General features: G+C 36.8%; 1 protein-coding gene across 7 annotated transcripts in view; it reads left to right on the top strand.

Annotated features, from left to right (window-relative positions):
- The window catches only part of FAT1 (FAT atypical cadherin 1), a 109507-nt gene that overhangs the window by 34255 nt on the left and 60946 nt on the right, over window positions 1-14306 (top strand). For all 7 annotated transcript variants that reach the window (XR_009728153.1, XM_061371325.1, XM_061371333.1 and 4 more), the window contains exon 3: window positions 2808-3122. Coding sequence is in view for 6 of the 7 variants with exons in the window: in XM_061371325.1 (XP_061227309.1) it covers window positions 2808-3122 (315 nt within the window). In the remaining variant the exon portion in view is untranslated. The remainder of the gene's footprint in view (window positions 1-2807; window positions 3123-14306) is intronic.

Consider the following 14306-nt stretch of genomic DNA (forward strand, 5'->3'; position numbering starts at 1 on the left):
AACATTATGTATGCAAATCTAATTTGAAATTAAAAATTAACTAAAAGAATTGAAGTTGTCTGTATGTGTGGTGGTGTACTGTTAGTCACTATCCCTATAATCTTTTGCGTATTTCTTTTTGAGGTACCATTACTGTTGATTTTTTTGTATGGCACGTTTCTCCCCTTTGTCCCATGTGAGGTACGTGACTTACAAGAACAGACATTTGAGAATTTATCGTCCACTAAAGCAAAATAGGTTCAGTTGTCTTTTAACTTCAAGTAGGCTTAGGTAACTAAGGTGGTAGAATTTATAGATGCCAGGTGGGCAGAATGTAGAAAGAGAGCTCCATTACCACTAAAAGTGTCTTTTTATGTTTCTTTAAAATCAGGCAATGCTATCTTAATCTGCCACTTCTGATGTAGCTACTGTTAAGAAAGCAGGACAGGTGTAAAATGATAACAGCTACTCAATTCATCACATAAGCCTGCCTGTCCTATCCTGCATGGATCACAAGCAGCAGAGTAGCATTGCTGGAAGCCTTCCTGAAAGGGAATTAATGCAGTCTAGTTTTGTGCTTAGTAGAACATGAAGATTTTACAAGATTTTCCAAGGCAAACATGTAGTCTACCCAGACTTAAGATGAAGTGCTTGCATGCATGGTCAGCATTTAGGTTTAGAAGTGAGGCCACGGTAATTGAAAAAAAAATTAATCCCAAGCAAGTCTTCTGCCTGAAGGTAGAGAGGTATAAAAGGTGTAATGTAAATGAGTTACAAAAATAGAATCCAGGTAACTAAGTGCTGAAAGCTACATGTTATTTTTTTACGAGCAAATTTATGTACATTAACGATCCAAAACTATGCAGGTAATCACAGCATAAATCCAGTGACTACATAGATTTTTGAGGGTTTTTAATAGCAAAACTTGCCATCAAACAAAATGTAAGTAAGAGATGAAAAGACTGAAAATGTAAAATGCCAGTATCCTTAAAATTAACACTTTGGCTTAGTTTTTTATTATGTTTCGGGGGGGGGGGAGGGTGAGATATGGGTGTAGAAAATTATAAAGCCACCAGTTTGCTTTCAAGAAAACTTTGTAGACTGTATGTAATGCATGTATATTTTCAAATTGCAGTGCCCCTCCTTTTTATCCCAGTTCTGAAGTATTTGACGCTACTTAAAACCAATTTCCACACTGACATCTGGTGGTAGTTGTGGAATGCTGTGTTGCTTGAAATGCTATGTATGGGTATTTTGAAGGTCTAAGCATTAGATGCAAACCCCTCCAACCCTTCTGCAGTGATCTTCTTGACTTTGTAAGATTTCAAACTGCGACTTTTAGACCTTTATGCAGATTCTTAAAAAGCAAAGAAAGCAATGGATAAATGAGTAATTCCTCAATATTAATCTAATTTTTCTCAGCTGGTATAATGCATTAAAAAAAGTTCCTGGACTGTGTGAAGGAAATGACACTTACTAGTTCCTTCCTTTCCTGAAGAATTCCTGTAAAAACACAGTGGCGTAATTTTATCATGGTCCTATTTTACTGATGGTGTGTATATTTATATGTGTGTTGTGTGGTGTGAGCTCAGGAGGACAACATGACACACTGTCACATTGGATGGCTCTATCCAGAGTCCAGAACCATCTGTCATGGTTGATAGTTTGACTCATCTTGGCTCCAGTCCCTGTTAGGCCTGGTGTGTGTCAGTATAACAAACAGTAAGATCCATGACAAAGCTTTGCAAGATTTCCACAGAACTGGTTTCAAGGGCTTGCTGTGTCCTTCACCCTGATAAGTTTCAGGTTCATTTGAAGTTCTGTTTACAAAATATCTCAAATGAGACAACCTGTAAGAACAGCTGGATCACGAAAAGTGCCCAGTTTTATTGTGCCACAGCTCTGTGAATTAATGTAATATTAATTCCCCATCATATGTACCATGTCACATAGCCTTTTGCCACATGCATATTAGGATGGTACCTGTAGAGTAAGCTGCTTATAAAAATAGATCTGTATTTCCTTAACAGTTGATAAAAACTCAAGTCCCATATTCTTTATTTAGTTCTGGCTCATCCAGCCTCCTGTACACTCATCAGACAGATTTTTATGAAGTTGATGAATTGCGTAGCTGTTCCTTAAATTCATTTTATGTGTGTAAAATTGAGCTAAGTCCTGCTTTCCATTGCTAGAGTAATGGCAACTATTGGGTGGTCCTAATGCTACAAAGTTTAGTTTCAAGTACAGTTTTGGAGTGTTTTTCTGTGAAATTTCTGTGTGAACCCAAATTAGCCCATTAAGGAAAGTCAGTTAAATAATTCATCCGGGCACATAGATAAGAATGTTTCACATTGAAGTAGCTGCTTATTAATATAAATGGTAAACAGTTCAAGAGTTTGTCATCTGTATTAGATGGTTTAATATAGTAGAAAATTCAGTATAATCAGTGATGAGTAAAGAGAGTCATTGAAGTCCCAAAAGACTGTGAATTACTCATTAGATTTAATCTTTTAGGCAAAATAGCTTTTATAAATAGTGCTAATTGATCTGATAAATCTCAAAGGATATTGGAAAAGAAGTTAAATATATATTGTTTTAATATCTGTAATGTGCAATTGCTGAAAACTTACAGTAATTCTATTTTTTGAGTCTTCAGGTTGGCCTCAATATGTTGTCTGTGTATATTAACAAAGACTGTAAAATCAATGTCAGTTATTTTGAACTTCTGTCATTTTTTATAATTTGTTTGACCTTTTTGCTTACTGTATTTTTATATACTTCTGCATATTTATTGGGCCTTTTCTATTTATCTATCTTTCTATTAACAGGTATTATTGAGACTGCAGATCGCCTGGATCGTGAGACTACTTCACACTACTGGTTAACTGTTTATGCAACCGACCAAGGGGTTGTGCCTTTATCATCTTTCATTGAAATCTACATAGAAGTTGGAGATGTTAATGATAATGCTCCTCAGACCACAGAACCAGTTTATTACCCAGAGGTCATGGAAAACTCGCCTAAAGATGTATCAGTCATTCAGATTGAAGCGTTTGATCCAGATTCTAGCTCAAGTGAAAAGTTAACCTACAAGATTACAAGTGGAAATCCACAGGGTTTCTTTTCAATAAACCCTAAAACTGGTAAGTGCAGTGTGGCTATTTATTTTACATATGAATGAATCAACATATTTGCATAAATACATGAACCAGGCAAAATCAAGATCTCTGGTTTAACATTGTAACCATGCTTTTCATGTTAGTTAACCTGGTATCTTGGTTTTTGTCAATATTAGTAAGTTACATCAACAAGCAGAAGAGGATTTGAGAGTGAAGGAGTTGGTTCAAAGTACTTGATATCCAGATGGTGCACATTTTGGGAAGGTTTACTTCAGAGTAGCTCCCCTCTATAGTGGCCAATACCTATTTGCTTTTGTAGTGCAGCACAAATACATATTTTAACTTAGTTTCATCCCAGCTGTTTTCAGGAGTCTTAGCTTTCCAATTTTCACACCTAAGGATTTTTTGTCAGACTGTTTGTTTTTTTCCAGGTAGTCAGTCTAAGGCCATTTATTAACAGGCCATGTTAACTATAAACTCGCTTGTCCCACAGTCATAAGGGACCATCTTTGACAGTAACTATTGCTGTTGTAAGAAATAAAAAATCTGGAAGATAATTTGCAGGTAATGAAAAGAAAGTGTGAGTTCAGAGGTTGTTGGAAAGCTTTACAAAAAACATATAACAGGAAGGTACAAATACAAGAAACAACCTTTTAGTAACTGTGAATTACAAATACAGAAATGCGTATAGGGCAGAGAAAGGAAACAAAATAATCAGTATTAACTGAAGCTATGCAGTGATGTTAAAGACAATGTAAGGGTTACCTGCCATCCCTTGCTTCTGAATGCGCATGGATGTACAGTACATATGCTGGATGTTTTTATACACAGATCTTTCCTAACAGTAAAGAAGGATTTTGTTTTAATTAAATAATATTTTGCTGGGTTGAGCACAGAGTAGTTTTTCATATCTTCCATCTAGGAACTATTTCACATTACAAATTAGAGGGAAATCTTCCAATTCACTCAGCCTGAAATTTCTTCTTAGGATCCAGAGACTTTTTTAGACTAGAAGTGTAGAGAGAGAATTTAATCTGTAACAACCCTGGTAATTAGAAGAGAGCAATAGAAGCCTTACTCATTTAAGTCTTGCTCATTCAGGGGGGGAAATTTAAGGAGATTTAAAGGAGCAAAAATTGGGTGAAAAAAATATGTTTTGCAGGCTGGGTTGACGCTGAGGCCTTCATTCTGTTTCATGGTTGTTTCAGCTCAGGGTATAAAAGACTTGTGTGCTGCAGCAGTTCTAATTGCTGTGTCAGCAAAGCTCTGAGTGCAAACACAGGTATATTTGGGTTATTTCAGACAATAACTTCGTTGTCAGCATCTGCTGCATCTGCTTGTGAAGACATTGCCAAGAGGGACATACGAAGTCACTATAGCAGCAGCAGATCTTTAGCATAGTTAAAGCCTGTATCTAAATACAATATTTACAGAAGCATTGCTTTTAGAACAAAGGCAACATAAGTAGTAAGATAAGAAATATTCAACCACAGAATCTTCTATAGTGAATGCAGAAAACTTGTGTGTGTTTGTTTGTGTGCTTTATTTCTATTTGTCTTTCTGTGCTTAACATGATGCAAAAGGAAAAACTTTCTACTCTACTTCCTAATTCTTTCTGGTTTTGAAAAGTACTGTTTCTTCTTTATTGCTACTTCCATATAGTCATCTTAATCAATGATATTCATAAAAATGGGAGTAAAATTGCCTGTGACTTAGGTAGAAAGAACAGAGTGACTGCAGTGCTCAAATAGCAAGTGAACGTAAATTCTGCCTACATTCATGTAGTCCTTACTGCATAATTGACCGTCTATTTTTGGTTGCTGGTCTTTGGGGTGTTTCGGGGTTTGGGTTGTTTTGGGTTTTTTTGTAGCTCACTTTCTCTTGCTCTTTTTTCCAGTCCTTTCCTACTCCTCTCTGCCTTCTGTATGATTATGCAGCATTTTCCAAACTTTGTTTTAAAAAGGACAATTGCATGCCTCCCTTATGTAAGTTTTGGAATGGATAAACATGTTTATTTCTATTTAATGGATAGAAAGATTAGGGCAGCAGAGATTGTGAGCTGTCTTTGGAGCTTGTAGTTTTCCACATCAGTAGCTTACTGACAATCTAATTTATGTTACAAAGGGAACTTGAGAAAGCTCAACACACTAGATGGTAAAGTGATAAGGAACACTTAATATAAAGGTAATAAAGATTTTCTGTCAAGAGAGTTTCTTACCTGACTTTGTTGAAGCATTCATAGTGTGGCCTTGAGTCCTTCTCAGCTCTATGCTAAAGAAGGAAAAGAAAAAAATCAAAATACAAGCACTGAGAAGAAAATAATCTCCCTCTTGATTTACATTCAATAGAAATTATTTAAAATTACTGGAATAGGTAAATTCGTTTGGTCTCTATTGCTGTTAAAATTATAGTGCTAGATATAATAAAGAGGAGGGGAAGAGAAGACATAAACAGAAAAGGGAAACCTCTTTGGTGGGTTTCCGCTGTGTTCCCAGAGTGCACTCAAATAAGTTGAATGGGTATTAAATAGCTAGCTTATGCATACTCTCTTTCTATTAACTGGGCACTGGATTTCATGTGATCTAATGGGCTGCCGTGTTTTTCCTGTGTATGTTCAGTTTGAAACTGAGAGTCTGTGGTAGGCGCTAACATGGTGATCAAGATGAGTTTTGGCTGAGGTTATCAGGTTCATAACTTCTCAAGTCTCTCTTTTGCCTATTAGAAATCAAATATGTTTAACCTGAACGAATCCTGTCTTTGGTGAAAGCTCTTTCACTAGGATTGGGGTGTTAAGATTTGAAAAGTCACTTTTGAAGACACCAGTTATTGTTGCAGTTAAAACAGTGTATTTTATCACCCTCAATTAATTAAAGGGGGCTCAGCTGAAGAATGCATTTGACTAGAATTAGTGACATCAAATCCCATCTTGTTTGCTTATGCAGGTATGTTAGCCTTGTTACACCTTGTGAGACACTAAGGTATTTGACAAAGGAAGAGAAACCTTCACAGGGCCCCAGATTTCCCTTCCAGCCAACAGGGAGGTGGGTCTGGAATTAGAATCAAGTCTTTAACTGTATCCCATTGTAACATTAAAAGTGACAGAATAAGAGTTAAGCAGCTGTTACGTTGGTTACTTTGGGCTGCTGTGCAGCCCCAAAGGCAAATTGAGGACAGTAAAGGCATTCAGTAGAGTCAAGGCAAGGCTAGTGCTAGGATTCTTAAAATGCATGGTGAATGTTAAACATATGTTTTAGCTGACAGTAGAATCATAGGATCAGCTAGGTTGGAAAAGACCTTTAAGATCATCAAGTTCAACCATTACCCCCGGACTGTGAGGTCCACCACTAAACCATGTCACTGGGGAGGCCTTATATATGCAGTTTTTGAACAATTCCAGGGATGGTGACTCCACCACTGTCTTGGGCAGCCTGTTCCAATGCCTGATAACCCTCTCTGTGAAGAAATTTTCCCTGATATCCAGTCTAAACCTCACCTGGTGCAGCTTGTGGCCATTAGCTCTTGTCCTATTGCTTCCTACTTGGGAGAAGAGACCAACCCCCCCTCACCACAACCTCCTGTCAGGTAGCTGTAGAGAGCAGTAAGGTCCCCCTGTGGGCTTTCTCCTATCCAGACAAACAGCCCCAGTTCCCTCAGATGTTCCTCATGAGACTTATTCTCCAGGCCCTTCACCAGCTTCGTTGCGCTTTTCTGGACCCTCTCCAGCACCTTACTGTTTCTCTTGTAGTGAGGGGCCCAGAACTGAACAAAGCATTTGAGGTGCAGACTCACAAGTGCCCAGTACAGGGGGATGATCACTGCCCTGGCCCTGCTGGTTATGCTATTGCTGATACAGGCCAGGATGCTGTTGGCCTTCTTGGCCGCCTGCGCACAAGCTGGCTCATGTGCAATGGCTGTTAATCAGCACCCCCCAGGTCCTTTTACGCTGAGCAGCTTTTCAGCCACTCTTCCCCAAGCCAGACAATATGTTATTGTCTTCTCTGCAGGTCAAAGGTCCATCTTTTTCTGAGTCTTTATAGAATTTAACACGATGGTGTTGCAGTCCCATGGCTACAACTGTGTGTATCATACTAATACAGAATATAAATAGCAATAATCTAAATGTAACCTATGCCAAATAAAACATTGCTTTCTGTTCTCTAAAGTGTTTCACTTCTAGAATTTTACAGGCTCCTGACAATGATGTATGTGTCTGTGTGATAATCCTGAATACTTAGATGGTGAAACTGAGTGACATGGACCTATGTAGGATATTGTTAATCTTTCACAGAAAGAAGTGGTTTCTCTTCATGACAAGAACTATTGATTGACTGATCTGTTCTTTAAAAATGTTACTAGGTGAAATAGTATCTGTGTGCTTCGGTTTCTGACTATGCCTTTCAGTAAATCTTCATCAGCACTTGAAAACATATTTCTTGTTTGAAGAAATTATAGGGTAACTTAGTTAAAGAAACATTGCTAAGTTTTCTTTGCATGCATAAATGCTGCTTCACTTTTTGGAGCAGAATATATAACACAGTACTTCACAGGACATTTTTGTAAACTTTTCGGATCTACCTGGCCTTTCATTAAAGCAAATGAAATATAATTTCATTTACTTTTGGAGTTTCCATGGATTAAAAAAAAGAAGTTGCTGTATACATGAGCTGGCCAGGTGTAATAAAAATAGTTGTCATTATTTACAGGAAAGAATTAAAGCAAAGACTAATTGCACAACTTTCATGGTCAGCTTGAACACAACTGTAGAGCAGTATGTAAATTAACTTTAGCTACTTTATATCTGCTTAACTTCTTGCAACATAGCTTTTAATTAAATACAGAAGTAATTGACAAAATGGTAAAGATGCAAGTCATCTTAATGTTTAGATGGAAAGAGTTGGAGTTGGCAGGATTTCATCCCTATTCAGAACACATCCTGTGTCTCTATGGTTAATCTCACTACTTAACCCCAGAGCTGTTGCACCGAGGATGAGAAATTATTTGTGCTTTAGCAGCTCTTATGTAAAGCAAGAGATAATATGGCAGGAATCAAGTTCTGGGTTTGTGCTTTGGAGCTCCCAGTGTGCAATTATTTTTTTTTTTTTCCTGGTATGTATAATAGAAAGTTTAGTAATATTTCACTGGTTTATTTGTTTGTGAGTTATTCAGGTATTTTAATTTTGAATTACCTTGTAACAAGGTCAAAGACTTTGGAAACTAATTATCAAAATACTCATAGTCGTTAGTTTCCATATTTCATTGGTTGCATTTGGATATGTTTTGTCTAAGAAAATATTGATGGACAAAAAATGGACTCTTTAGGGAATGAGTAATGAGTTGTTTTATTTAAGTCAGTGATTGAACTCCAAGCTAGTTGTAGCTCTGAAAAGTTTTGTCACTGATGTAAACTCTGTGGTCGTATATACAAAATATACTATTTTACTATTTTATTTACTATTGTATTGTTTGAATTAATTTTTTTTTTTAACATTAAAACGAATTGTTTTGAGTGGACAAATTACCCCTCCCCCTCATCTTTCATTCTATTATTTTATAATATCTTTATTTGCTCTGTTGCTTTTGAAGAGGAATACTGGAAACATGACAGTTGACAGGAAGATTGCAGTAATTTCTAGAGAAAGTGGAAGAGGTACTTAGTATGGCACCTACTAATAATAGCTGATAGTACAGCTATATAGAAGTGCACATTTATGAGCAGTTTGTGAATTATCATTATATAATTTCTCATCTATATTGGATTTACCATTTAGAAGTGGATCTGTTAGTGCTCATTCAAGAGAGTTATTAATTTTACTAAGAGATTTTTCAGTCAGAAAATGTAATTTCATTCTGTCTGAGACAGGAGAGTGGGACATGCATTAAATACGTGCATTTTGTTGCACACAGTAAGAATCATGAAGGGTAGTATGCAAACTAGCTCCCCAACTAAAAATGTATGCTTAAAGTTCCCCAGAGTTCCATAGTCAATAAAATTATTTTTCTTTCAGTTTCCTATGTTTTGTAGTTTTCTTCTATTTTTATTCTTTAAATTAGGGGATTGCAGGCCTCGTGAAATGGAAGAAAGGTATTCACCTGTAACTGACCAACAGTAATGGCTCAATGAGTCATATGCAAAATATGGAAGTTTAAGAGCTGAGGAGAATAACCTTGGTTGCTGCAGAACTAGACCCATTGAGTGAACTCTGTCTAAACAAAAGAAGCTTGCTGAAGTCCCCTGTGCTCTATATCAGTTTCCATATGGATGGAATAGTTTTGCTATGCCACAGTTTTAAAATACAGCTGCTAGTCTATGGTACAGGCTTGGTATGATTATATCTCAGATTGCTGAGTTATGGTACCTGAAAGCAGCTTATACTACCTTGTAAGTGGCAGTATGCACATTAGAATGGCAAAACCTGTATTTGCATAATGAACAGAGTTCTGGTTCTTCTTAATGTTACTGAGCAAGAAAGCAGAATCCTAAGCAGCTATGCATATAGGGTGAGGGAAGACCAGTGTACTTTTTCTTTTTTTTTTTTTTACTACCTTGCCCATGTGTTTAGGCAAGAAATGATTTCTTATCTTTTTACAAAATGGGTATGTTTGTTTCCACTCCCTTAGGACTTCTGGTACATTTATTGTACCAACCAGATCTTGGCTTGGGGAAAGAATCGGGGTTGGGTAGCAAATAACATTTTCGCCAGAAGCCATGCCTTAATTAAGAAATTTAAGACAATAATAGCAAATGAGGCAGGGGGGTTACTTTTCATTGTTCCATATAACAATTTTGAGTCAGATTTGCAGAAATGCTGGTTGAAAAAGTATAGCTTTCTATGCATTTAATGCAACTTGATACGAAAATAACATATACTTCCAAAACCTAGACTGGTGTTCATAACCAGGAGAGGAGAATGATAAAATTAATTTTGTGTTGATTTCCCCATACTTAGTTTTGCAGGTATTAAATAGAAATAATTGCTTGACCTAATTGCTTAGAAGCGTTCAGAAGATATATTCATGGACATTTAAGCAGCACTTGGGTATTATCATGAGAATGCCATAGACATTCCTTTGAGGAAATTAGTAATCCTCTGGTGTAGGAGTTAGGCGTTTATATAAGGCCTTTCTTACGTAGGGGATTCCAGCAGAAACACTGAGTAATTACCTGTTTCAGAACATACTATAATCGGGTGCTTCCAGTGACGCCCAAATCTGTGCATCTTGATGCACACATGGCAAAACAGTCACGATGATTTAGCAGTCTTGACTCTGGAGTTTTTTAGTTTGAGTAACAATCTGAAAATGTGTTTGTCTAGGATTTAATATTATCTGACATAACTTTTGCTCTTATTGTATATTTTTTTCTTTTCCCCTATGCTTTTTTTACTATCTCAAATTTTTTGAAAGTACTTATGTTAAATAGATCCTATGCCAATTTAGGATTGTGGTAGTCTGTTTCATAAACTATATACCATGCTTCAAACCACCCATTACAAATTAACAGCAGCCTTCAGATTAAGTGCTGACTTAAAGACATTTCTATATGTACAAACCCGAAATAGAATGCTAGTTCAATATTAAAAGTTTGTTCTATTGAAGAATGGGATTTAAATTTTAGCAGCACTGAGTCTGTGGCTCTCGCTTTCTGTTGAGCCCTGGTAATTATTACAGCTTTGTGAGGTTATAAAATGCTAATGGCTCATGGTCAGACTGTCTACGTCATATGATTTTATCATTTTACACTGTTTGTAACCTTTAGAGCAGTATCTTTGTGTCTGTCTCTCTGATTTGGAGACTGAAGTGAAATAGGAAATGGGTACAGCTGCGAACAACTTCCATGGGTTTCCGATAACACTGGAGAATTACTTAGTGAGGAAATGAAGGGCGAGTCACTGCACAGTAGTGTTGGCTTCATTTGAACAAAGGAAATCTTTGTTGTTTAACTGCTTGTGGGTTTTAATCCCAATTGATGTAATATTTTAGAACTTGAATAAAACCAGTATTGCCACATTACACACTAATGTGATTGAAAGTTAAATAAAGACCAAAACACTGAAGTTGTTCTTGTTACTTCTGTAGCTGGCAGATAATGCCAGGCTCAACTATTGTTCATTTGTGTCACACAACTCAAAGCATATATAATAGCCTCCATGTGCCCAACTGTTTACCTGTCACATGCAGAGAAAATAAAGTGTTTGATTACACTGTCTCTGGAACAGATTTTATTTTTTTTTTCTTAACCTTTACTAAAAATGTGACCAGAATTAACCCAAATGTTTGTTGATCTGCAACCACAGAGGGTTACATGAGTAGATGAAAGTTTACACAGATACGTATTTGGAAAGAAAGCTTAATTCTGCAAAAGGTACTTTTATTTTCCTTTTAAAATGCTGTTTAAAGCACGTGAAGTGCAGTTCAACAAGTATTTTTCTTTTGGTTGTTTTTTGAAACTGGGGAAACAAGTTTATGTCTGCGAAATTTCTGACATCTTAATATCTGCTTTACAATATTTAAGGATTTAACACTTGAAAATATAGAAAATTTGCTGTAGTATAGGCAGCTATTTTAAAGAACTATTTCCAAGCATTCATGTACAGATCACTTTTAAGTGGTTGTGTTGGGGCTTGCTTATTTATTTATTCTTTTGCATGTCTGGAAAAAGAGAAATAGTAGGAGGTAAAAAATAAATGGGAAGCACAGAAGTCCTTCGTTTCTCCTTTTTCTGTCCCTGAACTGCATAAAAACTTAAAAGTCGTGCTCTGCATGATCTGTGTTGTAATGCAGGAGTTTAAAAGAAAATTAAGGTTGTCTTTGATTTTTCCATATTCTGATGCAGAAATGATGATGGTGCTAGACTCCGTCTGTAGCATATTTTTTTTGAGCGGGAGTATATAACATGTGAAGTGGTAATTCTAGCCAGGGAAGAGGTGGTGATCAATCACTTGCATAGTACTACCTTCACACAGGCATTCAAAGAGATGTCTTTCCTTGATAGTTTTTGTACATAACAACACTGTAATGCTAGTATTAATAGGGAATTAATCAAGAGAAGATTACTCCAAATTAATGCCATAATGACTGCTACTGCTAAACCCGGGACATTCAGATCTAGCTTGGCTTGATTTGTGAATGGTGAGAATAAAAGCTCAATCCCAGCAAAAATAACAGTTTTACAGGAACTGTGGAGTCACAGCTAAAGGCTAACTAGGAGTCAGCTATAAAACTCTTCTTCAGCTTTTCTAAGAGGGGAGACAAGGCCGTTGACAGCAGTTTATGTGGTCTCTGTCATAAGTGTTGCATGGAGGTCTTTACATATGGTTCAGTTAAAGAAGTCCTTCAGATCAGTAGTTAAACAACTGCAGTGCATTCTAGACTTCCATTAGTATTGTGCCTTGTAATTGTAGAAAATAATATGCAATTTAGGGTAGATTTAGGTTAGATATTAGGAAGTTCTTCACTGTGAGGGTGGTGAGATACTGGAACAACTTGTCCAGAGAAGCTGTGAATGCCCCATCCTTGAAAGTGTTCAAGGTCATGCTGGATGGGGCTTTGAGCAATCTGAACTAGTGGAAGGTGTCCCTCAAATTGCAGGTGGGTTGGAACTAGATGATCTCTAAGGTCTGTTCCAACACAAAGCATTCTGTGACTAAATAAAAAGAAGAAAATTAAAAAAAAAAAAAAGGGGGGGGGGAGGAGCGAAGCAGCGTTGTATAAATCTCCAAATTCACATTTAGAAACTAGCATTTCAGGGTTTAGTTGTACATACACAAACCCAAACAAAGGAAGTGTTGCTTTTATTCATAGTGCTATATCATGTAGTTTTTTTTTTCCTGGCATGCTGGGCTGCCTCAGAAGGAATGTGACCAGCAGGGTCACAGGAGGGAAGCGATTCTCCCCTTTACTCCACTTTAATGGGATTCCACCTGGAGTACTGCATCCAGCTCTGGGGCCCCAACACAAGAGGGATATGGACCTGCTCAAGTTGGGTCTGGAGGAGGGCCATGAGGATGATCAGGGGGCCAGAGCATCTCTTCTGTGAAGACAGGCTGAGAAAGTTGGTCTTGTTCAGCCTGGAGAAGTCTGCAGGGAGACCTTATAGCAAGTAGTCTTCCACTACCTAAAGGGGGCCCCCAAAAAATCTGTGGAGGAATGTTTTACAAGGGCATGCAGTGACAGGACAAGGGGGGAATGGCTTTAAACTGAAAGAGGGGAGATTTAGATCAGATATTAGGAAGAAAATATTTACTGTAATGGTGAGGAGACACTGGAACAGGCTGCCCAGAGAAGTATGGATTCTCTATCCCTGGATGTGTTGCCACGGGCAGATTGGTATGGGGCATTGAGTAGAAGGTGTCCCTGTATGTGGCAGGTGGGGTTGGAACTAGGTGAGTTTTAAGGTCCCTTCCAACTCAAACCTTTCTATGATTCTATGCTACTCTTAGTTCCTGCCCCAGTTGCTTTGAGATAAAAACCTTTCCATCCAGTGTCACTGCTGTGATACATGTTGGAAAAGCCTGTGCCAAATCATAATTTTATTTGATTCTGAAGTCCTTCAAGAGCTTTGAAAAACATTCTGTATTTCAGCAACAGAGATACAGTTCTGTTTGTTGGCTTTTTAAGGAGACAGATTCTTGAATTTGTCTACATTTTGAAATTTAAAAGTCTTTTCAAATTGGATGGTCAGTTCTAAAGTTGACAAAGAAGGACCAACTATCTCTTGCAACTGGTGAGCTTTCTTAAGGAAATTAACAAAAAACAAATAGTAAAATAAATAAACCCATACAAACACACACAAAATCCAGTAATAAATATTTGGAAGGTGCATTTCCCCCTTTCATAAGCCATGTCTTCAAAATTCGGAGGAAATGGATTTTGTCAATAACAGTCAGCTAGTTTTCATATCTGTTCTCAATTAATTAACTATTTTTCACAATTTTATATTTTAAAATGTAATGTTATTTGGGAGCTGTTTTGTTACCATAATAGGCTAAATACTAAGAAATTTTAACTACACTTTTTAAATTTCTTATTTCACTTAAAACCTATCACTGTAGTTTATAAAAAAAATTTTAAAAGCTGTGTTCATATTTTGCTCCCCCCAAAAAATTTTTAAAATATTATCAAACTTTTTACTCTTCCTCATAATACATTTTTCTGTTTGTAGAATTTTATTAAATGGCATAAAGAGTTCAGTAATTTCTCCTGTTACTT

This window comes from Neopsephotus bourkii, unplaced genomic scaffold, assembly GCF_033783945.1.
Source record: "Neopsephotus bourkii isolate Nb327-2 ecotype Australia unplaced genomic scaffold, CSIRO-AGI_Nbou_v1 NB_168, whole genome shotgun sequence".
NCBI classification, from domain to species: domain Eukaryota; kingdom Metazoa; phylum Chordata; class Aves; order Psittaciformes; family Psittacidae; genus Neopsephotus; species Neopsephotus bourkii.